The sequence below is a fragment of the Aythya marila genome, assembly GCF_965140915.1.
Source record: "Aythya marila genome assembly, chromosome: 17".
Classification (NCBI taxonomy): Eukaryota; Metazoa; Chordata; class Aves; order Anseriformes; family Anatidae; genus Aythya; species Aythya marila.
The window spans coordinates 436,109-463,313 of NC_139058.1; the positions used below are offsets into that span (position 1 = coordinate 436,109).

Below are 27,205 nucleotides of genomic sequence, written 5' to 3' on the forward strand. Positions count from 1 at the left end.
TGTAGTACCTGAGAGCCTCCTACAGAAAGATTTGTTGTTACTAGGGAAATCCCTACACGGACTCATGGAAGCTCTGTGTGTTTCCCTTTTTGGATTAAAAACCTAAAGGTTTTGACTCTGAAAGCTTTTTTTTTTTTTCCTTCCCCTTTTTCCCATTTTTCTGTTGTCCCCACTTTGCCATTTGTTACATTAAAAGAAAGGTGTTGGAAGAAGGGGCAGCTGGAGCGCTGCTGCTGTCCCAGCAGTGTTCGTGTGGCCGCGGTGCCGTCCCGTCCCTTCCCCTCCCCTCGCCTCCCGTCCCGTCCCGTCCCGTCCCCTCCCGCCCCGCTCCGCCCCAGCCGAGCGGTGCCCCCCCCCCCCCCGCAGCCCCGAGCTCCCCGCTGCGGCGGGGCCGTTTCTGTCCGCGGGGCCGCGCTCCCGGCTCCCTGCAGCCCGTCCCGCCGGGCGCTCGCCGCCACCTCCCTGCCCCGCCTCCCGGGCCCGAGCCTTCCGGGCCTCCTCCTGCTCTTGCTTCTCACGGAGGACGCGGGGGAGCCGCCACCGCCGGCCCGGGCGGGTGTGAGCCCAGCGCCCGCCGCCCCGAGCCCCTCCCGCCGCCGTTACCGGCAACGCGACCGAGGGCACCGGGAACTTGCACCAGGGGGCGGCGGCTCCCGGCGCGAACCCCCCGGGGACGCCGCCCCCGCCCCCGCCAGCGCTTCGGGCCCGTTCTGCTCCCGGGGGGCAGCGCCGCCAGCCCCGCCCTGCGCTGCCCGGCCCGGCCCGGCCCCGGGGCCCGCCCGTAGCGCGGGGGGGGGGGGGCGGGGCCGTGCCCGCTGCTGCGGCTGCTCCTAAGGGTGGGGCCCGGGGGGCGGGCGCGGGGCGGGCGGCGCGCCGCCATTGGCTGCCCCGGGCGAGGCGCGGGCGCTGCCGGGAGCCGCGCCCCTTCGGATTGGCGGCGTCGGGCGCGTGCGCGCGGGGATCTCGCCGGGGCGAAGGGCGGGTGCGGCGCCCCAGGGCGCGGCGGGATTGGGCGGGCCGGCCCGCGGGGGCGGGGCTTCCCCCCGGAAGCGCGCGGTGCAGCATGGGTGGGCCGTGCCGGTCGCGCGTGCGCGGTGCGGGCCTGCGCGGGGAAGATGGTGCTGATCAAGGAGTTGTGAGTGCGGCCGGGACGGGGCGGGACGGGCGGGGCCGGGGGGCGCCTTCCGCGCGTCTCGCGGCCGGGGCTGGGCCGGGGGCGCCGCCGGCCGGGGCGGGTCCCGCCCGCGCTCGAGCCCCGCGGGGGCTCCCTCGGCCCCGCCGCGCCGGAAGCGCCCGTCCTGCCGCCGGGCCCAGCGCGGGGCCGCGCCGCCTCGGCCACTCCCTGTGCGGCGGGGCCGGGCCGGGCCGGGCCGGGCCTCCCCGCCTCGAGGCTCCCGGGGCGCCGCCGGCGGGGCGGGGCCCGCTCGGTGCCCGGCCGTGCACGCGGCGGCCCCGCGGGCAGGCTCGTCCCGCCGGCCGTGTCCGCACCGTCCCCGGCCGGGCTCCCGGCCCTCGGGCGTTGCGGCGCTGCCGGTGCCGGCGTGCGCGGAGCCCCGGGAGCTGGGCTGCTGGCGGGCCCCGTCCCGCCCGAGGGTGTCGTTCTGGCAGCTCCCGGCCGTCCCTGGGGGGGGGCTGAGCTCTGCCTTCAGAGCTGAAACTCGCCGGTGTCCGAGGCGGGCCGTGCCTTTGAGCCCGGCTGGGTTCCTCCTCGGCTTTTCTTTGGAGATTTCCCAGCTCAAAGTGAAAGCATTTCAGCAAGACGCACAGCTAGCCTGAGCCCCGAAAGTCTTCACCCAGTAAGAGCTAAGGAAAAAGTTGTGTGGAAGCCGCACCTTCCAATGTGCTGGGACGATCGTTTCTCTTCTCAAGGCTGCTGCGCGTTCCTCTGTGCAAGGGGAGCTGAGGGCGCTCAAGCTGCTGAGGCCTTTTTGTGTAGTAGTTTAGAAGCACCTGAACAGAAACATGTCAAAAACGCTGATCTCAAACTGTGCAATTATTAGGGGATAGAAAAAGTTGAATGAAATAACTACAGCTCTTAAAACTTTTTTTTTTTTTCTTTTCCTTCTAGAGCAGCGGGCAGGGTACATTTGTATACGTTGCATCAAATTTTCACGGTTGCTCGGTTTGTCACTAAAGGAGGTAGCATCGCTTAAAAGCCCTGGCATCCAGGCAGCTGTTGTACGATGCTGTTTTGTAACTATAATAATTTGCATCATCTTTGTTTTGTTATGTATGGTGAAACTGCAAAGCATTGTCTGTACAGCATGCCATTGCTGTCAGAAATCAATTTCTGCAGCCCCTCCTGTTGCCGTTAGCTGGAGAGTTCATTGCATTAAAACTACATTGCCTAAAACACACCTGCTTTTGGCACATAAATAAGATGTGAGCTGCGGTTGCTTTTGAATGATTCATAACTGCTGTAATTGCCAAAATTCATCTGTGGGCTCTGAGGGCCTGTCCATTTGTTCTCCTTTTAAATTGTGCAGTCAGGGCTGTTTGTTGTGAAACATGAAGAGAACTGACACCCCAATGTTCAAATCCACTGCCATGCAAAGTTACAGTAGAGTTGGAAGCAGATCCCAGGTTTCCTGTCTCTTCTATGCAGCTTTTAATATTCTCAGCCTGCTGCCCCGCCCCCCCCTTCCACCTTTGTAACACACTTGATGTCATTTTGATTTTATTTGGGCTTCCTGCATTATAGCCATATCATTTTACTGTTGTACAGCATTTCTGAAAAGAAAACTCAAGTTAACTCATTTTGACACTTCCTTCTTCAATATATTTATTACAGTGTGCGTTTGTTATCTAAAACCTAATTATTCATTCTATTTAATTTTCTCTCTTTTAGCCGAGTGGTTTTACCTTGCTCAGTGCAAGAGGTATGTCCTCATCCTTCCTACCTGTCCTTGTTTTTGGGGGTTGGGTGGGAAGATGTCAGTGTATTGTTTAAATCAGACTAGCCTGGACCCAAGTGTTTCCTGTGCTGTGCGTCCAACGCCCTAGCACGTGTAAGATACTGCGTGTGTAAGCCACCAGTTGAGCGGAATTAACTATTGCAGATCAGTGAATTTCAAAGGAGTCAAGAGTCTTTAGGGTTTTATTCTGAGCCACTCCATGGCTTACAAGCAAGAGAAAAAAATTGTGCAACTCTGCACGGCAGCAGAATTTTCTTGCTGATCAAGGCGTTCAGTGACTTCAAGCCTTTTCCTAAAGGCAAAGGTAGGAACCATCTTCTGAGATCTGTGGCCAGCAATTTAAGTGACGCTGAAATAGATTTAACTGAAACTCACTCTGAAACGTTTAAACGTATTTCTGAGGGCACAAGGTTGAACTTCCTACAGTTTCCATTTCATGGGACCTGTGGGGGCAGTATCTAGTTGGTTAAAAGTATGAAGGTTGGTGCTGGAAATCAATCACTGCAAAATCTTGTAAACTGAAAAATTATATTTTATCAAATTAAACAGAACTTATATACTTTGCTTTTACCATGAGAAAAATGAAGAATAACAGATTTGGTGCTCTACACCAACACACTACGTTAGTGTGAAACAAGCTGTGAAAAAACGTGGTACTCGTAAACCACAGATAAGCTAAGACAACGCCAGTAAAACTTACTAAAAAATTTTTTATTTATTTTTCTTTCCAGTCATTTGGCTTATACTATCTAATTCTCTATGCTTTGAATATTTTGTCTGACTTATATATTGAAATTTTGCTTCTCTTCACTTTTCAGTATCAAGTTGGTCAACTTTATTCTGTGGCAGAAGCTAGCAAAAATGAAACAGGAGGTGGTGAAGGAATTCAAGTCTTAAAAAATGAGCCTTACGAAAAGGATGGTGAAAAGGGACAATATACCCACAAAATCTATCACTTAAAGAGGTGAGTAAAACAAACGTATATTGGTCAGGAGGTTAGATTAAATGATCTTTGAATGTCCCTTCCAAATGAACTATTCTATTCTGTTATGGTCACTTGGAGTTGATCCACAAGTGTTTAACCAGCTATTGCTTACTATTCTGGGGCACTTGCATTTTTTTTTTTACCACCCTTAAATTTGCTGAAATTGCACGAATGCTCTGGCAAAGAGTAATGGAAAACCATGCAAAATGTCTGATCCGTGAATAGGCAAAAGCACCTCCAGGTACCAGTGTTCTGAATTCTTAGCACATAGCCAAAATGATAGGTTGGTGTCACAGATACTTTGTAGGATAGCCCAAAGGACAGGAATGTTGATATAGGGTAGAGAAAAGGAGATCAGTTACTATATATATATAGCTAATGGCTACGTGCTGGGGAGGCAGAAGGATGACGTGGGAAATAAATGCTGAACAGTAGTACTGCTCAAAAGCATATGCAAGTTACAGTGTGTCAGCAATGTGAGTTTAAACATGAAAGCAAGCTCCCTTCAGGACTGTGTTATGCAGGATTGTTGCATGTTATGTATGGGTGGTAACTCTTTTTGGTTGGCTTTGTGCACTGGACTTTCAGATGTACACAAACTAGAGAGAAAATAGAGTATAGAAAGAAGTGTGGGCAGTATGATGTGTAGGAAAGAACTGAAAGAATTGTTTGCTTATCCTAGAAAAGGAAAACTTCCAGATGAGTGGGACATAAGGTCCTGCTGTATAAAAAGGAATTATCAGTTGGCAGTTTTTTGCCTTGAATCTGAAAAAAGAAGAAAAAAAAAAAAAGGACAGGAACTTACTCATCATTTTGGGGGGAAATTGAAGAAAGAACACTTGCACGGACTGAACTCTATCCGTTCCTTATCTACATGAATACATGTAGTTTGTTGAAACTCACATGCTTAAGGGTTCCAGCCTCAAATACCCTGATAGGAAATACAAAATTTACCTTGTATGGAATTTTGTGTTGTTTTTTTTCTCCAAACTTCCAATTTTTGTCAACTGTCACGGGCACAGTATAGACTAGAAGGGACATTTGTCAGAGGTGGTAATTCTGCTGTTGATGGTAAGCTGAAGTTTTCCTCTTCAAGCATGGCTGAAAGCTGACTGGCCTTCCATCTAGACTACAGGCCAACTGAGTTAGAGGCTTGCTTATTGCTGACTTCCACTTTTGCTAGAGTTTGGAGGTGAGGTCCCTTGGGCAGTGCTGTCCCTCAGTGGTTGTCTCCACTATACTTGATGAGAAAAGAAAGCTTTTGTAGCACAACTTTCATTTTGATCAGTACATCCGAAATTATGTATAGCTCACTGTTGATTATCTTGTGATTACCTTTACCAATTTCTCTTAATTATTTTATGATCAGTAACATTGTTTGAGTTCCCACAGACTGTGGGTAACTTCTACATCATACCCCTTAAAATGCTAAGGTAGAAAGTGCCTTTCTTTTCAGAGCGGCAGAAATCGATGGGATGCTACAGTTGGCAAACATTTTTTTTTAAATGTTGCTAATATTTGTTTTTCACAGTAAAGTTCCTGGTTTTGTAAGGATGATTGCTCCAGAAGGCTCCCTGGTATTCCATGAGAAGGCTTGGAATGCATACCCTTACTGTAGAACAAGTAGGTCCCACATTGTATGTCTGATGTTGTCAGTGTTCAGGGATGGTCTTAAATGGTTTAGGCGAAGAGGTGGTGCTATCAAGTAGAAAATATTTTTCATGTTTTGTTGATTTTGTGAGATCTCATGTTCTGAAAAGGAGATCTGCTTCTGAAAAACAACCTTGGTGAATCAGTTCACTGGTTCCTACCTAGTCTTTTTATGCAGTGTCCCTAGTACAAGACTGAAGAGCTGCCTCTTTCTTCAAATGTAGAACAGAGCCAGTTAGAAAAGTATTTAATTCTTTATAGTCTGTAAGAATAAGATGACTGCTTTATTTCAATACTTGTAATTGTGTAAGGTCTAAGAGTAAGCTCTGTTTTGTTTTTATTGAATAGTTTGTAGTATTATATAATGAACTTAAGTCTAGTAAGTTGTGTTCTGCTGACCGAATGTGTACAAATCCTATTTGAAGGATTTTGAATGTTTCTTGTTCTGTGATTTAGTAATTGTATATGAGACTGTTCAGAAACTATTGTATCTAATAACATTTTTGTTTCCTTTTCAATTTCATTCCCTGTGTTTCCAATGACCAGTTGTGACAGTGAGTATTTTAGTTACTATCAGTCTTCTAACGTTTGTTTTTGGTTTTTTTTGTTTGTTTGTTTGTTTTTGTTTTTAATACATTTTATGTTATTGCTGCTAGAATTGACTCTGGCAAGCTAGCTTCAGCCATTTGTATTTGCCTTGCCAGGGTGTCTGGCATAAAGCAACTTGTTACTCTATATGTCTGCTACTTGGCTTTAAGTTGAGCTGTAATTTATCAGATAAATTCTTTCATTTTTTACATCGTTTTTTACCTTGCTTAGTATTACAGCTCTGTAAGTATAATTTTGTATTTATATAAAAAAATGTCTGTACTGTCCATCTAGATGTTAAGCGGACTGGGCATAATCAGACTCATGCTTTTTGATTTTAATTCTTACAGAATGAATACATGAAAGATGACTTCTTCATAAAAATTGAGACCTGGCATAAACCAGATTTGGGGACATTGGAGAACGTGAGTTGGGATTTGGATACATAGCTTTAGTAATATTTGCCACACATAGTCATCCAGATAAAGTATACTATTTCTGGTAATGGCAGGTAATTCCCAGAAAAAGTCAAAGCCCTACCTGTTACTAATATAAAACAAGAAAAGTATTCACATCCATCTAAAGTGGTCAAAGCTGTTTCACCTAAAGAGGTACAAGAACAAGAAAAGGTTTTAATTTTATTATGTTGAGGTCAATGCAGATGGTTGATTCCTACTCAGATACTTTAAAAGGTTTTCAGTAACTGGAGATTTTTAATTTCATGTTATTCTACTTTAGATAAGCTAGTGCTACGTTAGCAATTTTATCTGAGACCAGCTTTGTCAAGGACACATTATAGTTCATCTTCATACATTTTTTTAGGGTTATTTTTCTGAGGCAGCTTCTGTAAATTTTGCAGGCTTGGTGGTAGTCTCATTTTCCTCCCTGGTTCATTGAGTTCATGGGTCTCTTCAGGAGACCTCTTTATGTACAGTGAAAAGCCTATTTACAGAGCATCCACAAAGGAATAATTGTCAGTATATTTTCAGTGCTGGGATGAATTACTTCAACCCTAAAGAAAGGATCATAGAATCATAAAGGTCAGAAAAGCCCTCCAAAATCACCTGGTCCAACCATCCCCCTACCACCCATATAACCCACTAAACCACGTCCCTAAGTCTTGTGTACAACTGTTCCTTAACACCCCCAGGGATGGTGACTCTACCACCTCCTTGGGCAATCCATTCCAATGCCTGACTATTCTTTCTGGGAAGAGATTTCTTCTAATTTCCAACCTAAAACTCTCCTGGCGCAACTTGAGGCCATTCCCTCTAGACCTATCGCTAGTTACCTGCGAGAAGAGGCCAACCCCCAGTTCCCCACAACTTCCTTTCAGGTAGTTGTAGAGAGCAACAGGGACTTCCCTAAGCATCCTCTTCAGACTAAACAACCCCGGTACTATGTGGATATGCTACAGAGAAGGAGAGCATTTCTTATGCAGCTTTACTTGCTTTAATTTTAAGCGTAGTTATGCCTAACAGACTACACGTGTGTGGTGGTTTTGCCTTGCTAGACAGCTGAACTCCACCACAACTGTGCTCTCACTCCCTCTCCTCAGAAGAGGAGGGGAATAAGAAAAGGAAAAAAAGACTCACGGGTTGAGATAAGGATAATTTAATTAAAGGAAAAAATAATTATTAAGGGAAAATTATTATTAATTAAATAGTTTAACTAAAGGAAAGGGGAAAAGGGGAGGGGGAAACAAGCAAAGACTGTGTGGAAGTGCAGAGGAAGGAAATTACTCTCTACTTCCCACCAAGAAGTGATGCTTGACCATGTCCTTGAAGCAGGGCTTCAACGCATGTAGGTGTTTGGTAGGACAGACGTTTTCACATGAGCCCACCCCTCCCCTCTTCTTCCCTTTTCCACCTTTTATTGCTGAGTGTGACATCATATGGCATGGTTGGTTTAGGTCAGCTGCCCTGGTGATGTTCCTTTCTCACTTTTTGCCCGCCCCCAGCCTGCTGGCTCTGGGGGGGGTTGGAGGGAGTCCTGATGCAGTGCCAGCACTGCTCAGCAGCAGACACAACCCTGGTGTGATACCAGGGCTGTTCTAGCTCCAAGTACAGAGCATGGCACTGTGTGGGCTGCTGCAAGGAAAGTTAACTCCATCCCAGTCAGACCCAGTACAACATGTGAATTTAGTTACATCTTTAAATTATGTACTTTCATACCAGATGCATTTCATCTGGTGTGTACTAAAGGCAGGCCTATTATTTAGGGAACTTGCTAGATTTAGTCAGGATATTGAAACCTTCCATGTTTGCACATTAGAACTTGTGAAAGCTTCTTTCTAAATGAAAAAGCTTGTCCAGATTACTGAATGGGTAATATTTCTAATTAGAGCTTGATTTCGTTAGCTCTGATGTCTGTGACAGAATGATACAGATTAATCTTAAATCTAGGTCTCCTGAATGCATGGGAACTGAAGGCTTTGTGCTGGTTTAAAGTTAGTGACTAAATTTAACTCTGGAAAATAATTCCTTTTTAGAAAAGCAGAGGGAGAAAGGGTAAGTTTTGAGAACAAGTCTGTCTCTAGGATGTCCAGAAAAAAATCATACTTAGTGCATACATACACATTGTGTGAGACAGACCGCTTTGTTAGGTGACAACATGAAAATCGTTTATTTTTCTCCTTTGCAGGTGCACAATTTAGATCCAAACACATGGAAGAGTGTTGAAGTTGTCCATATTGACATTGCAGATAGAACTCAAGTAGAACCAGGAGTAAGTAAATGCTTTCATATTGGGATATGGTTGCAACATGCTTCTAATCCCACCGATGCTTTCTGTTGGTTGTGAATAATCTAGAAGTGGTATCGATTTTATCTGACAGATAAATGAAAATTGACTTGAATTGAATAATTCATTCCTAAGTTCCACACTTAGCAAATGTGTTTACAATTTTAATTACTGAGTTTGACTTTTAGTTGCACAAGTAAAACATGAAAGGCAACAGACTTTTGGCACAGGTGTACTTTTTACTGGTAGATAAACTAATTAATCATGCAAGCATGTATGTGCCCATCTTGGTTTGTGAAGCCACGAGCAAGAATCTACCCTGTGTGTCCTGCATGACAGAGCATGGTATATCCATCAAGCTGCTCTTGTGCTTCTGCTGCTACTTTTGGTTAGAATTTCTTTAAATAATTCTGTCCCTCCACCCATCCTTCCAGCTGGGGTTCAGGCAATCTCAAGAGGAACCATCGGGGTTTGCCATTGAAAGCTAGACTTTTTTTTATTTTTAAACTTCATTCATTAGAACAGTTCTGAAGAAATAAACTGCTTATTTCTTCTGAGAGCTGTAGAATTACTTGTTCATTTTCCTTTTAGTGATTGCTTTGGTGAGCATAAGCACCCTGGATATACCCTGAAGTCTGTCCTTAGGAGTCTGTGGTTCTCTATCTGAGAATATGAAGTTTAATACCTTGATACAAGAAGGAAAAATTTAGGAGAGATCTTATCAGTAAGAGCACATGGTTACTCAGAGAAGTTGTATGCAGAGCAAAGGTAGTGTGTGGTGTCTGTGTAAGATTACTTATGTGTGTGGTGGAAGTAGGCTGCTAGATGAAGAAGAGAATGTGACAAAGTTTAGTGTTGGGAATGCATGCTTTCAACTTGTCTTTTCAATTGGAATTTGTACAGAAAAGATGTGTGCTCTAAATCTGATTTTATCAAATTCTGCTGAAATAAATACACAAAGAGATGTGTAGTTCAGCTTTTTCTGGTTTGTTGAGATTTTGCTGACAGGACAACACTTAATGTTTGTAATAGTTCCCATTCTGTTCCCCTCTATTGTCAGCTTTCAGTGAAGTACCTCAAAGTGTATATAATTGATCTGAATAAGAAGGTAGGATATGTTGGTTTATGCGACTTTAGAGGGTAGTTTCACTGCACTTAAATGCTTGTCCTACTTCCTTGCTCTTACTGTGGTTGCTTTTTATGCTTTTTTTTTCCTACTGGAATTGTGTGGTTTAATTCTAACAGCTGGGCTCTTCTATGTCTAATCATTTATTTCTGAAGAGTAGGAAAATGGTATGGTCTAACACCGACACTTACCCGTATGTGTTTGTGATAACTTGCAGCCATTCTTGAAACTTTAATTATTATTTTCTAAAAATAAATATGTGGATATCCAACATTGTGGGGAGCAGTCTCCATTGCAGGAAAGTGAAGGAAGGAGGGAAAAGGCTATGGTATGTGAAGTGGAAAGGATTCTGCTTCATAAATTGCTATTTCTATCACCAACATAAGTGTATAACCTGCACTGTTGCTTAACTGATCTTTAACAGATGATCTGTGGATTTACATGTATGAAAATACATTGTTTGGAGAACCTCCCTGTAAATCAAATTAAATGTGTCTTGCCTATTTTAATGCAGCGAGGAATCGTTTTGCTGCCCCTTGTTCTTTCAGACATTCCATATGACCTTAGAGCTGAACTGGCAGGTAAATGTATGTTGTGCATTCCCTATTCCGTGCCTGGAATTGTGGCAAACAACTACAATGCTGTCATCTGTCAGAATGCTTGCTCGATCGCAGTATGTGTAAATAAAGGGTTGTGCTTATTACTAATGTTTGTTGAACTTAAATATCTGTTCTGTTTGAAGTACTCTTAGTGAACAGCACTGCTTGTGCTACGTGCCCTCTTGCACTGTTAGATGACATGGTTTGCCTTTAATGTTGCGTTTCCTTTGTACTGAAGACTGACAGATGGTGGTATGCTAAAAGAAGCTATGTTTTTGGCTCAGGACAAAGATCCATCTAACCCAGTATCCTGTTGGTGGCCAGTAGCAGATACTTTGTGGAAGGATAAGAAACTTGGGAAGCAATAGAACATGAGAAGCTGAGAGGTTGTTTTCTCTTTTTAAAGGACTTCCAGACCCAGTGGTTGCATCTGCCCTGTTAATTAGCCACTTACATTCCCATGAGCGCATCTAATCAATTTTTGAAAACATTTATACTTATGACCTTTTTGGCATCATGAATTCTATGGAGTGTTGGGAAGGAGGAAGAATACTTCTTGCCTGCTTGATAAGTTAATTAATTTTGTGAGGGGAAAATTCGTTCCCTTTTTATACTTTCTGCAGAACTTATCCTACAGACTTTGATCAGACTTCCTTCATCCTCCCCCACCTCCTTTTTATCCTATCTTTCCAAGTCAAGGGTCCTCTGTCTTTCAGTCCATCTTCATGTGGAAGTTCTTGGAACTATTTTCAGAAATAATCCTTTTTTTTTTTTTTTTTCCCCTTTTGAATATTACAGAGTATCAAAACTATGAGGTCAGAATGGTTTAAGCCAGCTCCTCTAGTCATTTCTGATGTTTCTAACTTCTCCTTTTCTAGTAGCTCCTAACAATTTTTTTCATCTGTAGATAAGTGCTCAGCAAGTATTTGAAAGTTCAAAGTCACAGTAGAGTCTACCATTGTGTAGGAATACTTGGGAATAATTTTCATCATTTGATTCAGATTTTCATTTCCATTTCATCTCCTAGACATGCAGTTTTGCAAATCCTGATGTTACCAAGCAAAGAGTGGCTTTGTATTTAAAATTCTATGCAAACTTAGATATAACCCTGAGTTATCTGTAGGCCAGCACGCTTTTCACTCTATTTGTTTGCCCCCCTTTCCTAGATAGTTAGGAGTTTGTTTTACAGCAGAAATTCTCTTTGACACAGACTTACAGTCTCTTCTGTTACAAAAATCTGCAGTTTTTGGCTTTTGTTTTCTCTGTCTTTACTGGTTATGATTCCATGAGAAGACACTTTCAATTTATGTTAATGACTTAGGTTTGCTGTGAAATGTTTGTAATGGAACTTGAGTAATTTTTTTTGGAAGTTTCAGATACATTATAGTAACAAAATTGCCTGATCCACTTGCTTTATGCCTTCAGAAAAGTCTACAGTTTTGGAAATAAAATGTCCTGTATGAAAGCATTTACTGTTTTCTATACAGTTTCTCTTGTCCAAAAGGTTTCCCCCTACAATTTCTTCCTGTTTGTTCAATGATACTAGAGCATTGGCTTGTTCGCTCTATTGGGTAGTTTCTGAAGTCACTTAGGTGGTAGGCAATTTTTTCGTTACAGTGTTTGTTCTTCAGCCATTATCCTTCTAAGTGGCTGACTTTTTTTTCTTGTGTACTATGTTTTTTTTAGGTGCACTGGGAATAGGAAGACTCAGTGTTGCCAAAGGAAAGTTTTATGTATGCATTTATTTTCTTGGTCACATTTTGGCTTGGAAAAACAAACAAAATGTACTAGTTTGTATAACATTACGACTGAAGGAATGGAACTGCATTTATAAGATCCAGCAATCTTGATAAAAGTTTTGATAAATATATTCAAGATTTTTTATCTTGTATTAGTGAGTGAACCTTGGCCAAGCCATTGTAGTGTGACAGTTACTTTAGTTTCAGAACTGCAATCAGCATAAATACAGAAAATAGTAAATTTCTTTAAGGTACTGACGTCATGCATGTGCTAACTTGTGCTCGTTTAAGTATGTATAAAAATAATTTGGCCAAAATCTGTGGCTTTCTTCAGATACACATTTAACCCTGGCATCTCTTAATCATCTCCAGTGTACAATCCAAGTAGCTTTATGTGATTTGTATATAAAAATTATTTCCCGAGAGAGTAAGACTTTTTAAAGAATAAATTTTTGTAAACAATTTGTAAGAAACTAGAGTGTAGTGAAAACAAAGAAATTGAAGTCAGGTTTATAGCCATTTCTGTACAGTGAAGAGGAAATTAAATATCTTGTTCTAGGTCATTTTAGATCTTCATTATATTACTTGAAACAAAATTCTAGAAGTACGATTTTATACAGATCAGTCAAATTATTTAATGCTGCGTTAAGTACTAGAGATAAGGGTTGTCTATTCAGTGTGCAGTACCATCCCTTGTTCTGTGGTTTCAAGAAATATAATGGAATATAGGAAGTCTTTTTCTTATGTAGTCTGCAAAAGAGTTCTTGAGTGAAAGAGATGGGTTTTTTGATAGCAAGGTGGATTTGTCCCAGTTTGGACTCAATTCATGATATAGGCATCTAAAAGGTCCATATTGCTAGTCCAGAAGTTTAGTATCTGTTGTGTGTTTTGTTGACAGTAGTCTTGGAACGTCTTGACTACATTGTGGACTGTGCATTAGCAAAAGGATCAGATTATACTTCTTAGTTACTTTTGAAGGATAAAAAATGAAGAACATTTCTTTTGAAGAATGCACAATCAACTTAAACATGATTCTTATTGGACTTCAATTCTGTAGGGTTGTTTCATTTTGGCATCCAGGAGAGGCAGGTGTAGTTGTATGGACTGGTGTTCAGCTGGTGGATGTTCTCTAGATGACTTGGGATCATGTGGTTGTATCTTTATTTGGCAGTCGTTTCTCAACTCTTGTGAAGTTCTGCTTTCAAATTGCTGTGAGTGTTTACAGTCTAGCATACGAACTACTGTGTATTGAAGATTCCTACAATGGCTCTGGTCTAAGTAATCAGTGTTTTTTATTCATCTGCTGCTGAGGAAAGCCCAGGGACTTCTAATACTTGAAAGATCCAGGGCATAGTAGATTTTGTAATGTCCTTGACTTGTTTATAAATACATTAGTGATTAGGATTCGGGCATCAAAATGACAGCGTTGTAGAGTACCTCTTGTGAAAATCACAGTATGAATGGTCACCAGTGCTCCTTGAGATGCTGTTATCCAGAGAAGCGTTGAAAACAGAGTGGCTGCTTCAGGCCTGACTTTTTGCCCCAAAGTGTATTTTCTCCGTCACCTTGTTGGACATTGATTGTTAGTAAAGAGCAAATGCTACATACCTAAATCTATCAAAATATGCAAATGTGTTTTTTTGCATAACAGTTATGTCACAGTGTTTCATTTATGAGACTTGGGAATCATGCGCTGAGCTGGGAATTTGACATACTTTCAACCTGACTGTCTTCTTTTATCTTCTTTTATCTTGACATGAAAGACGATCCACAGATCTGTGGGTCATAAAAAAGAAAAGTGCTATGTGTTTTTCCTTTCACAGTCAACTTCGTGTAGTTTCTGCTAAATAATACTGGTAGCATGTGTGTTCTTCCATTTAAAGGTCAAAGAACTAATGCAATACTGAGTTGGAAGGCCTGAAATTGTATATGCATGCCCAGTCAGTCTTACACATGTATAGGTGGTGTTCAGGAAGCTTTTTTCATGAATTTGCATATCATATACCAGACTTGTGTCATTTTTATGTTATGTTCAGGAAGTTTTCCTAATACTATTCTATCTAGTATGTATGCTTTTGAGTTTTATAATAATTAGTAGACTGAGCTATGAACTATCAGCAATACTGCTATTAGTTTTATCAGGCCTTAATAAGGAAAGGAAGTGGTATCACCAATATAAAGTTGTTCCTAATGTATTGATGCATCTTGGCGTAACTTAGCTTCGTGTTGATGGGCAAAGAATTGTAAAGAAATGTGGTTTCTGGGTTTGTTGTGATTATTACTTTATTGTATGTGGTTGTTGTTCACACTCTATTATTGCTTGTTGCATTCACATGTTGTATTGAGATTTTGAGCAGGAAGTGCATATGAAACAATATTTGTGTATTTCTTTGAAAACATCTTAATTCGTCTATATTCTGACACTGCTGCCTAATGTATGCCTGTCTAGCTTTCAAGAGAGCTTCAGTGTTTTCCAGCTGTAGTACTTGTTCCAACTGTTGCCTGTTTTTCTTCCTAAGAAGGAGTTGTTGCTGTCAGGACTTAAGCTCTTGCTGCACAGATATTTTCCTTAAACTCTGCAAAGAACTATTGTTTATTTGTACTCTGGCTCTAGTCCAGTCTCCTTCCTTGCATGCTGGTAGGGTTTGTGTATTGAGAAGAGTTCCCACAATGCTCTCTTGTCCTTCTAGACTTCAATCTAGACATATTTTTTTTCTGCCCTTACCCAGACTTGGTTTAAGTGATTCTTGAAAGCTGCTGTATGTGGTCTCTGGCGTAGAAAACTTTACCATGACTCATCTATTTTCTTTGAATTTTTCTTTTTACTCCTACCTTATACTGTAGATAACATTTATTTCCAGGGTTTCCAACTGGGTGTATATGTGGATCCTAAATACAAGAGCACAGTTACTTTACACCTATGTTCCTGCGCAATGAGAGGCTGGCGGGCACTGTCCTATCGGGTGGGCTTGGGTATCCCTATGGTATCTGGCCAAGAATTTCACAACATAAAAATCAAATCAGAGTTGCGTATGTAGGTGAGTTTAAATGCAAAAATGCCAAAGCAAAAGTAAGCAAAGTTCCTATCATAACATGAGTTATCTGATCACCGTGTATTTAAAAATTTGCATCCTACAGTGCGTTTCTGTAAGCTTGCAACAGTATCCATCATAACATGCAGGTATAAAGTACTTGTGGTATGAGATGCTACAGGTTTGGTTAGTGAATGAATGCAGTTTCTAATATAAAGGTTGCGGAGGATTTCAGATGTTACTTGGTGATCCTAGTTTATTATTTTTTCCCCTTTCAGGATGGAGGTTGGAATGCTAATGTAGAAATTGCCGAGTATATTTCACTTTAATCATTTGACAAGGCTATGTATGCTTCTGCATTATACTAAGTGGAAACTGGCGGAGAAAAATTCTGTTTGCTTAGCTTTCTTCAAGCAAGGATGCTAACTTACTGAAATTTGCTTGATTTTTTCCAATTGATGTTTTATGTAGAGTTTCCATTGTAGTGGTTGCAAAGGACAGTGGATCTGTGAAACTCCTATATTAGGCATGTGTGGAACCATTTTATTGCAGAATTATGAGAAAGCCTCATGGCAACTTGTAGTGAGTTGAGGTATTTCATCTTCTGCACGTGTTTAGCCTTGGGTATCTTTTTTCATGTTGTGAGTTTGGATGTTTCTTACTTGCATTGATGCTTTCAGATTAGAAAAGCCCACTGTTGTAGTCCTCCAGTACTGATCAACACTGGATGTTAAGGAAGCTGAACCTCTGCTCTGTTGCTTGCTTCCCTTGCTTCTCAAGTGAAATGGATGTAGAAAGGAATGGGCAGCCTGGGATGGCTGCCTGGGAATCACACCCCAGGCTGCAGAGTGCTCTTCACTTTGAGGAGCTTCCCATCTGTGTAATGGGAAGACCTTTACCAGCTGTTCTGTATCATGTGTTCCACGTTGAAACAGAGAAATGAGAAACGAGTCATGCTCTGCTGTAAGAAAAAGCAGCTTTTCTATTCAAATGTAAACATATATATATATTCAAGTGTGTATATATTTTAGCTGTTGATATTTTTTTATGTCCTTCACCTTAAAAAGAAAAAAACTCAAGTCTCAGAGTCTCCTTTCTGGTTGGACAAACTATAAATTTAACACAGGTTTGTGAGCAGTAAAAGCTGAGTAGGCAAAACAGCAAGCTTACAGACGACTTCTTGTCATTCTTAGTGAACCTCCTTTAAGTCATTCTTTTGAATAATATTGCTGCTTCCTGGTTTTCTGTCTTTTTTGACAGGTAGATTTTATAGTATTCAGTTTATATTTGTGTTGGAAGTTGTTGAAAATTTTTGTTTTGGATTGCATTTAAAAAAGCACCAGAGTTTTACTGTCATAAAATATTTTTTTTTACTCTCTCCTGGTTTCCTAATAAAATAAGTTGGACTCATTTTGGTCCTGTCCTTTCATTGCTTTTAGACTTGGTTGTGCTCTGTACTAAGTAATGGAAGCTCTTCACAATTCTTCTTTCTTCTTTTTTCCTCTAAAGAAAGCACAGAGATGAACTTTAACTATGAGAACATCCTAATCGTGTTATGTTTGTGCTCTAAGGCTGCAGCATCCTCTGGGTATTGTTAGTATCACCGAAGAATGTGCGATTGGTCCCCATATGCCCTAGACACCAGTATGAGTGTCGGGCTCTGCTATGGTAGGGCACTCAGACATTTGAACTAGGAAACTCGGGGTTGCATCGAATGCTAGGCCTGTTTTTGTGTACAAAATTGGCATTAAAATATGGAAGCTCGTGTCTTATGATTGTTAATTGGCAAACTGCTTATATGTTACTACAGTTTGATCCCTTTCTCAGTGTCTTCTATTCCGATGTTTGAATGAGGTTGTTAAAAGGCAGTGATTATCAGTAATTTAAAACATGAAATAAATTTATGTAAAATTACTTTGCTTTACTATTTAAATATATTTCTTAAAGGTGATTTACTTATAAAGAAAAATCTTTTTTTCCACCCAAGTGTTTATAAACAAACAACAAAGTGTATGAAATTAAGCCTTCAGAATATGCTGTGGACCTGAGGATATGAGCAGGTTGCAGCTGTCTTCACCCATGTTATTTGAAATAACAAATGAGATGAGAACTCTACAGCTGGTGGCAAGCAGTATAAGCTCTGCACCCTCTGCTCACCTCCCTCCTTGGCTTCCTAAAGGAGACAATGCTAACAAGGCCAGCGGGCTAACTCTTACTGGGCTACTGCTCACTTGCAGCAGCATTGAGAGGTAGGGCTCTACACTACATGACAAAGCTATCGTATGTAAGGGAATACTGTTCATTTTGATGCTTGTAAAAAGGACATGCTTTATTCCAGTAAAATAATAAATAAGCAGGGTTTTATGAAAGCACAAATATTGCTATTAGTCCTTCTCAACTGTAACAATTCAAGAGTGGAATTGCACTTAGGTGTTGCTGAATTTTCAATGTTACTGTACAGTTCTTATACCAATTAATCAAAAAATTCCTGTGTGGTAGATAAAGTATTATCTTGGTACCTGTAGGAGCACCCTGCTAAAGCTGTTTGGCTATTATTTGGGTACTTCATATAAATATATTGTTTAAATTTAAAGGGCAATATAGAGGAAAATACTGTGTTGTGGAAGTTCATAAAACATATCTACTGGCAATGGGATTAAATGTCTTTTGAATGACTTAGATGTTTCCAGGAAAGATGGTCAGTTTTTAGTCTGAATTTAAATGCTTAACACAAGTTTGTCTGAATACCTGTTAATGCTTTCTAAATATATTAATTACAAAATGGCTGAAAAATTGTCTTTTAAATCACTTCTTCAGCCCATCTTAATACATAGTCTAGGTATTTTAAAAGAATTGGAAAGTATGAAGAAAGGGTTGGAGTGTAATAGCTGAGCTTCTGTAAGTGAAACCAGATTCGTCTGAGAGGACCTGAAATATTCTAGTCCTGTCTAGCTTACAAAAAAAAAAGTAAATTGTAAACATCAAAATCGTAAACATCATGTGAGCATTAGTGACTGATTTGTATAGCCTCCCTCTGTGGATTTGAAATTTCAGTTTAGAAGTAGCCTTCATTCCTGCATGCTAATGGAAGAATCTAGAACTGAAAACTGATGTGTTAGATGGGATCTTCTGCACTTCTGACGCCTGAAATACTGAATTCATATAGCAACTCCTCAACTGTATGTGTAATAGTGATGAGTTCAACTTACATGAGTTAAATATTGAAAATAGGGAAATGGAACTGTTTTGGGAGAGTGGAGGAAGGTTCTTTTGTGGGGGTTGTTATTCTCAGGCACATTTTGGATTTTCTTAGTAAATAAATGTGAAAAATGTTACATGTGAAGTTCACCTTACCCATGTCAATACAAGGTTAATGGAGAAGCCAATAAAATGGAGGGGGGAACAGACCCTTTGGAAGAATGGGAGAAGGAAATACTTTTTGCACAGTTCATAATGCACTAGTCACTAATTACCACTGGCTGCAGCAAAGGGCAAGAGTGAAAGGGGATAGAAATATCCAGTTATATGATGCTCTATAAATGAAGAGCTTATATTCTTTCCAGGGAAAACAAAACAAAACACCTAAGTGAAAACCAAACTTTTACTACTTGGATTGATAACTCTGCCAGTGGGTTATTTTCATCCTTCCATGCAGCATCTGTTACTGGCCACTAAGACAGAATATTAGATTAGAGTGGGCTCCTGTTTAACCCAGTGTGACAATTCCTGCTTAATAATGTTAAAGTGTTCGGGTTTGTTTTACGTACATTTGTATTCATACCTTCACCTACAAAAACTTCTTAACTCAGTCATCTGTGGAAACCAGTTCTCCACAACATACTGCAGTGAGGATGTAGTTAGATGCCTTCATTGTGCCTCAGAAGAAATATCAATATTGCAGTTTCAGTAGAGATCCTTTCTGAAATTTGTCTATCCTGGGGCTGATAGGATTTAATTTTGAATGTAGGGGGATGCAGTAAGAAAGATGAAGGTACAGTTTCGATTCATCTTTGAAACTGTTTACAAATTAGATTCTTGTGACAACTCTGATGCAGAAGTGGGGGGATGACAGTAGCTACTTTTCTGGTGGTATTTCTTTAATGTTCTGCAAATTTTGTCCTCATTAGAATAGCTTTTAAGAATTACACCTTAACTTTGCTAAACTCTGAGGCTTTTCTGCAACACCTACTTGTTCTACTTAAAAGTAATTTGAACTTTTACAATTCTCTTTGGTTGCCTGGGTGTAGTGGTTTTCTTAGGTGGATATTTTTAAGACATTATGTAAACCTTACTTGTACTCAGTACTGAGGTCAGGGATTTTTATCCTTCCCTAATCCCCAAAGAAGTATCTTTATGAAATAACCATTTCCATACTAGTCATCAGTAAAATTAAGTAAATTTATATGTTGGAAGCATTTGTAATCTCTCAGCTCTATTGATAATAGCTTTGTTTCCACCGTAAGTGACTTGATAAGTAGTGATGTCTGTTCTAAAGCAGTGCCACTTGGATTGCTGCCTTGTGCCCTCTCTGTATTTAGCCTGGTAATGTATCTCACAGACTTGAGATTATGCAGTTTCTAACCTTGCAGGTTAGCTCACTTACACCTTCTTCCCTTTCTGTTCTGTTTTCTCAGAAGTTGACATGTTGCAATTTGCTAAATGTTAGTATACCGATTTCTGTAGTACTGTTTTCCTTTCCCCAAGAAAGCTTACAAAGCTGAAAGGATAAGAGTCTGTGACACAGACAGTGCCTAGCACAAGAAAAGTCTAACCTAGAAGGGAGCCCCAGAGTGCTAATGAGCAGGTGTGATGGAGTATTCAGCAAAAGCTTAAACAAATGTGCTCCCCACACCCTGCTCCAGATCACTCAGGTCAATCAATTTGGTAGTCTTGAAAAGAACAAGCTCAATACAATGGGAATCTTTCTGTTGTTTTTTTTTTTTTTTTTTTTCTGACTCTTAGTTGTTTTTTTACATTATAGGACTACAAAGCTGATGAAGACCCTGCATTATTCCAGTCAGTTAAGACTAAGAGAGGACCTTTGGGGCCAAATTGGAAGGTAATAAGAACTGACTTGACAACCTTATGAAGTCTTATCAGCAGGAAAAAAAAGTCTGCAGTTTCTTAGAGATTAGCACTAATGATGTCAGTCTTAAAAACAGAGGGCAGAAATATTTATTTCTTTTTGTATTCTGTTAAAATTCCAAATACATTGATAAGCAGGGTACTGTCTACAAGTTGTTTATTATTGCTACTGAAAACAAAGCAATGCAACTTAAATTGGATGAACTTACTCAAGACTGACATTTGAATCTGCGCTGTGATGAATTCCATGCAAGTGTTCATTCTATTATGGTAACCCCTTACAGTAACTTATATAAAAATAATAATAATAAAAAATAAAAAAACACAGTTGGAAGCTTCCAACTATATTTAAATGGTTATAACATCTGTGTATCAATATACTAAATCTAAGCCTGTCTTCATCTTGCTATATTTTTTTTTAATTTTTGTGGTATGCATATAAAATGCACACACAAAAAAAAAGTAGTATTTCATCATAAGTATTCTCCTTCAGTGTGATAATAAATCTTGTTTGTATTTCTGTATGCATGTGTACAGTCATGCACAGATGCATCTACTGCGTTGCTGAAATTCTTAGTCTGAGTTATGTAAACTGAGTTGGTTTGGGGAATACATTTTCCACGTACTTTGGTCATTTGCCAGCTTTCTGATAAGTAAAGCCATTGTACAACCACAGGAAAATGGCTTGACTAAAACTTTCATTTTAAGGTAAAGCCATCTGGCCTTTACCCAAGGCTGCAGTTATCTAAGCCTATGTACTAAGAGTTTTCTTTTAAATGCATTATGCAGGCTGCTTGCTTAATATTACCAAACATTACCAACCAAAATTTAGTGTGCTGTATTTCCTTCATGTCCTTAGTGAATAATGGAATAAATCTGTTTTAAATGAGACATAACATTCTGTGAAAGTTCCTTGGCATTAGTGCCACCTTTCTGCACACATTATTGAGTATAGGTAAATGCTTACCACATAAAATCAATCCAGTAAGAATTTGCTCTGCTTATATATTCAACTACAGGAAAGTCATGCTTGAGAACTGACTCTCAGGTAGTCTGTATACACAACAAATTTCAAAGTAGAAATAATCTGGGCATTTTTAAATTAGATTTCTTTTAACAATTCAATGGACAACTGCTGTTAGTTGTGCACAAATTAACAAGATTTATTGTAAGGTATAATGCGTAAAGATCTTGGTCAATAATGTATATTTATTTAACGTGGAATGTTTAGCACTAATATGCATCACCAGAGAGCTTTTGAATGAAAACCAGTTATCCTCGGAAGACTGATGTTCTATTCATGAACAAAAAAAACAAAGTGCTGTTGTTGTTTTGTGTTCCTAAACAGCAGAAATCTATGTCCAGGCATTAGTAAAAGGACAAAACTAAATAGAACATAAAAATTCAGTGCTGCCAGTTCCAGGCAGTCGGAGTTCTCCTCCTTTTGCAGCTGTTTTTAAACAATAAAAAAGTAATTCCCCTCTTTCCTTGAGTCACACAGGCCCAAATAGGCCATTTCTTGTATCAGCCCTCCTGCCTGTTCCCTGAGAAACAGGGAAAGAAGAACAAACATCTATGGCAGAATAAGAATCTGTGCACTTCATACAGTAACTTGTTATTCAAGCCAAACACACATGTGTAGGTTAAGTTTTGTTTGTTTTAAACCTTGTTTTTTAACTCTTAGAAGGGTTACAGTAACCAAACGTGCTGTTAGACAAAAACATGACATACATGTAGTCTCTTCTGTTACATAAATTTGACTGCGTAAATTGTATGAAAATCACTGTGCATGATGTTACAGGTACTTCAGACCTGTTTGGAAGTAGGAACTCTGATAGAAACCTAGGAATTAGAGGAGATGGTGGTGGGTGTCTCCTGAATTTCCCCTTGGTTAATTCTGGGGATCCTTTTTCTTCTACACAAAGTCCTTGAGCCATAGCTGGTTCCCCACTGTCTTTGAAGTGGAGTTTCAGTTGTCTTATGGCCACCTATTGCCAATGATGGGAGGTTCCTGGGTTTATTCTATAGTAGCAGTCAGAAGGTTAATAATTCATTATGCAAAAAATAATACTTATATTATGCCATGCAAATAGAAATTACAGCTGTGCCTGGGTAAGGACATACCCTCTGTCATTGTCTTTGGGGAAGGAAGGTGAGGAAGAGAGGAATAGGGGAGAGCATGCCAGGGTTCAATTTCTTTTTGCAGCATATAGGCAAAGCAGGACTGAAATGAAGTTGTTTTATGTTGTTGTGAGAAGTAAACTTCAGGGGTAGTTATGTGCTTTTTATTATCTGATTTTTTTTTTTTCTAGTGTGAATGGTTTTCCACCGTCATACTGAGAGGCTTGGTACAACTCAGGTTATAATTGCCTGTAGGTAATAGACCCACAAGTTTAAAATAAGTTGGCACTAGCAATTATAATTAAGCTTTGTTGTCCCCTCAAAATGCCTGAAAGCATATTATAGTTTAAGTCTTGAAAATGAAAATAATGTTAAAATTTAAATTTATAATATATGCTTGTGGCTTACAGTATGGATGGAATTGTTTTGTAGGTTTACCTGATTGTCTGTTAATCCCTGTTATCCTATGTTGAGATTACAGTGCAGTCATTTTCTAATACCTAGAATGATAATTTCTAATAATAATATTAAATTTATTTCACTGAAATAAATTAAAAAAAAAATACCTTTCCATTTATCTGTAAACAGAAAGAGCTAGCAACTGATGAAGAGTGTCCTAAAATGTGTGCTTACAAGTTGGTGACTATCAAATTTAAATGGTGGGGACTGCAGAACAAAGTTGAAAACTTTATACAAAAGGTAAGTGCTTCTTAAAAAAAAAAAAAAAATCACTGATGTTGCTGGAGAGATGGGATTGGTGGTGGGCAGGTAGGGAGGCAGGGTGGTTCTGTTTTGGCAGAGTTTTTTTGTTTGTATGTTGTGATGGTGGGTGGTGGGGTTTTTTTGAGGTGAAACAGCATAGAAGTTTCCTGTTGCTTGCAATCAAGCAGTTCCTGTTCATTTCCTCAGCAAACAGAACCGTTTGTGCCTTGGTCTAACAGCAGTGATGTTTCATTGATGGTGTACTAGAATAACCTTCTAAGCTAAAAAAGCAAAAGTATTAGCAAAGAGTCTGTGTCATGTAAGTTCAGCTCATGATTTTGTAAACCACAGCACTTGACAAATCTTTGATTTGTTTTGACCTCATAAGTTGAAAGTTGCATAAAATATGTACTGGTGTTTCCTTAGTATTTTCTATTCCAGTTTTCACATGGAAGTGTTCTTGCATTTGCACTAATTCTACAGTACTTTATATTTCTGGAATTACATGCTTGCAAAGTGAGGTCTGAGGCAAGTATAATCCAATACTAGGGTTTAATTGGCAACTGGTGTTTTGTCAAATTATACTTGCATCTTATTTCATTACTGCTTTATCATCAGAATATGAATTGTGAAATTAAAAAAAAAAAAAAAAAATGTCTAAACATTCAAAATGTAAACTTAATGTGTAGTCAAAGTGTTTCATCTAGATTGGCATTCCAGTTCTCTTCAATCCAGAGAAAATGTGCTGTAAAAGTGAGTAATAAAAACATATTCCCGTAGCAATTGGGCATGGTGTTTGCTCACTGATAAAACATGAGTGAGACCATTGTCATTGTGGTAAACAGGGCTTTTAGCTATCAGTGGACTACCTAGCAAACTGCATTAAAAGTTTTGTTATTTTAATAGTGATGATAGCAAAAGAGAAAAGCTTCAAACAATAATAATTGAGAATAAGATAGAGAAGGTAGTTTGTTGATATCTGCAGTACAAAGGAAGGGAAGGAGATGCTTTGGTGTGGTGGTGGGTATGGGAAGGAATTGTGCATTACGCATTTCAAACTGAAAACTGGTTGGGAATAAGCTACCGGAAGAGCCAAGACTTCTGTGATATGACGAGGGGAATACTTGAAGATATGTTTTTTTTTTTTTTTTTTTTTTTTTTTTGCCTTGCTTTAATTGAAGCTGATTCTTCAGAGGAAATTGATCTCTTTCTGCCAGTTGTCAAGAACTGTGTGTTAAATGTGATCAGCTTTGTTTCTGAGGACTGTCAGCAGCTTTAACAATGCCAAATCTGGGAACAGATGAACAAGACCTGAACTTTAGGTGGCACCCTGGGTAACTAAATACATTTAGAAGTCTGAATTTTAGTAGTGAAATGGATTTCAGTGTTGCATCTGTATGACTGCTTTTATCAGAGCAGCCAGAAGCAATAGTGATAATTCTGCAGATGGGATGGTTTATATGATACGTCTTTCATCTTCCACGTCAACATTGTAAAAGTCAAAATTCCATGGCACTAGAGGTAGACTGAGCTAGTACAGATCTTCAGCACAACACTGTGTTTTTTAGGGCTAGCAGTATTTTAAAAATGTGAAACCAAACAATTTGAGTCACAGTGACAGTATTCTTACTGAGATCGATTCAGAACCCAGATACGCCTGCTGTAATGAAATGGCTGTGGAATCCTTAGCTTAAATATCTGTACTCTTGAGGGTTTTGTACCTTTGAAATTGCACGTCAGGTGTTGCCGATTTGCTGACTCACTACAAATCAGAAGTGTGCCATCTTTGGAGTCAGAACTACCCCCCCCCCCCCTTATTGCTTCATTCTGCCTTGTTGTATTTTGTTGGTTTTTTTAACAGCACAGAACCTGTAACAGTTCAGGTCTAGATTTTTATACAGTGCAAGCTAAACATTCTGGCTGTTATGATGCCGTTTGTATTTCAGCTTGGTGCTGTCTTGGATAGAACAAATTTTAGAAGGATTCTTCAGGATCTTCAAGTAACATGAATTGCTGACCTTTCTCAACTTGTTTTTTGGTAGTGAAGTTTGTTCATTTTTAAAATGTGGGAATTAATATGGCTTTAAATAGGATCCAGTAATGTGAGGAGGCTAATTCTCTAGCAGTATGAAACATTATGCACCTAAAGATTATACTTTTTCAAAATGAACAGCTGCAATCAATTCACCAGTCTTTGGCAAAATGCAGGCCTATATCTAATGTTTACTTATTTTCTTAAAGCAAGAAAAAAGGATATTTACCAACTTTCATCGCCAGCTGTTCTGTTGGATTGACAAGTGGATTGATCTGACTATGGAAGACATTAGGAGAATGGAGGATGAAACCCAAAAGGAGCTGGAAGCGGTAAGACCTCCTTAAGGCTGATGTTTGTGTGCTGTCTATAGCTATGCCATTTAGACTGCTAGAAATTGAAGCAAATTAAGTTGTGTACACCCCCTTGTGTGCGTCTGGGCAACTGCCAGTGAGCATTATAGCCCCTTTGAAGATTCTCCTATGCAGAACCACGCACTTAAAGCTTCTGCATGCTGTGTTTCGTTAAGTTGGAAGTGGCTATGAGGTAAATATTTCAGATGTCAGTAAATCTGAAATGTCTACATTGCCCATGTCTTTGTTTATGTTATCATACTCATTATATAAAATCCCTTTGAGTGCCTGTTTACACTTGTCAGGTAGAGCTGTCATCTCGTTTTGCTTTGTTTCATTTCTAATCATTGTTAGACATGATTACTTTTTCTCTTCAAACATGTTGTGAAGCAAACTTGTACATGTCACATGACAACAGTTGCGCTCATCCTGATTAGCACAACAAAACTAAATTTTACTTGAGAAAAAAAAAAAACAGTAAAATTAACAGGTTTGAGGTGGTATCAATTTTCATGCATTAGGGGCTGTGAGGATCAAATATATTTAGTTTGATCCATCTTTGGACTGAGGTCTAGAAGGAAATCCATCCAATGGGCACTTTCCCAGCTCTTTATTTAAGAGGCAGAGAAACATCATAGGCTAAGCAAGAAGCCTTCTTCTGCAGTCTCTTTCCAGAGCACAACCTTTGGTATGAGCCTTTTTCACTCTAAGTTCTGCTGTCTTTAGGTTCTTTGCAGTCTGTGGAGTTGCAATTATGTTTTCTTCCCATTTTGCCGACTGCTTTATGCCCCAAACCTGTTCAGCTTGTCATTTTGCTTCCATTGTCTTGGTGCTGTTGGGACACAAAGTGCCTTCAGCTACAACTTGCTTTTTTGCATGGTTTAACTCATTTCAGCTGCCAGACATCTTTAAATACTGTCTTATGCTTTTGACCTACTGTTGACAGTGGTTATAAAGTGCATTTTGTGGTTTGAGCCTAACACATCTTTTCTTTTAGTATCAAAACTAGCTGTAACTCTTCCATCCCCACTTGTTGTGCTCTCTCTGTTTGGTCTTTATGAACTATGCGGAGCTATCTTACATTGTGTAGAAACGTTTTGTGTGTTTTGAAGAAGTGCTTCTTCACCATTCTGTGTGTTAATAGGTAGATGGTCTGAACTGGTAAAACCAAACTTTCTTTTCAGATAAGCTGAAGGGATTGTCTGCCTTGGCAGCTTCCAGAATATATTTTGGAAAAGAATGATGTCCATTCACTCTTGCAAACACAGCACTTTCTCACTGGCATTTGGATATTTTTATTACGGAAAGTGTTCTCTCAAATCACATGGATTTCTTCTTTAATTCTGCTTTATGCCAGAATCTATTGTTAGAACCACCTATTCCCGGGTGTCTATGAAGGAGGAAGAGTAACCACTTTCCTCTCTATACCTGATTTTTATCAGAAGGGTTTTCTTTTGCACACCCATAGTTCTTTATTTGGAATGAAACGGACTTCATCCAATTTCTCTGAGAAAGGATAGTGGCAGTGTGAGTATT

The 27,205-nt window shown here is 39.9% G+C and overlaps 1 protein-coding gene across 1 annotated transcript in view; it reads left to right on the forward strand.

Moving 5' to 3' along the window:
- Positions 1–1,083: 1,083 nt before the first annotated feature.
- PITPNB (phosphatidylinositol transfer protein beta) overlaps positions 1,084–27,205 on the forward strand; it is a 28,906-nt gene continuing 2,784 nt past the window's right edge. Inside the window, exons 1-9 of the mRNA XM_082773985.1 lie at positions 1,084–1,135; positions 2,849–2,879; positions 3,734–3,879; positions 5,432–5,555; positions 6,489–6,563; positions 8,782–8,865; positions 20,358–20,435; positions 23,171–23,281; positions 25,526–25,648. Coding sequence (XP_082630111.1) covers positions 1,116–1,135; positions 2,849–2,879; positions 3,734–3,879; positions 5,432–5,555; positions 6,489–6,563; positions 8,782–8,865; positions 20,358–20,435; positions 23,171–23,281; positions 25,526–25,648 — 792 coding nt within the window. The 5' untranslated portion in view covers positions 1,084–1,115. The remainder of the gene's footprint in view (positions 1,136–2,848; positions 2,880–3,733; positions 3,880–5,431; positions 5,556–6,488; positions 6,564–8,781; positions 8,866–20,357; positions 20,436–23,170; positions 23,282–25,525; positions 25,649–27,205) is intronic.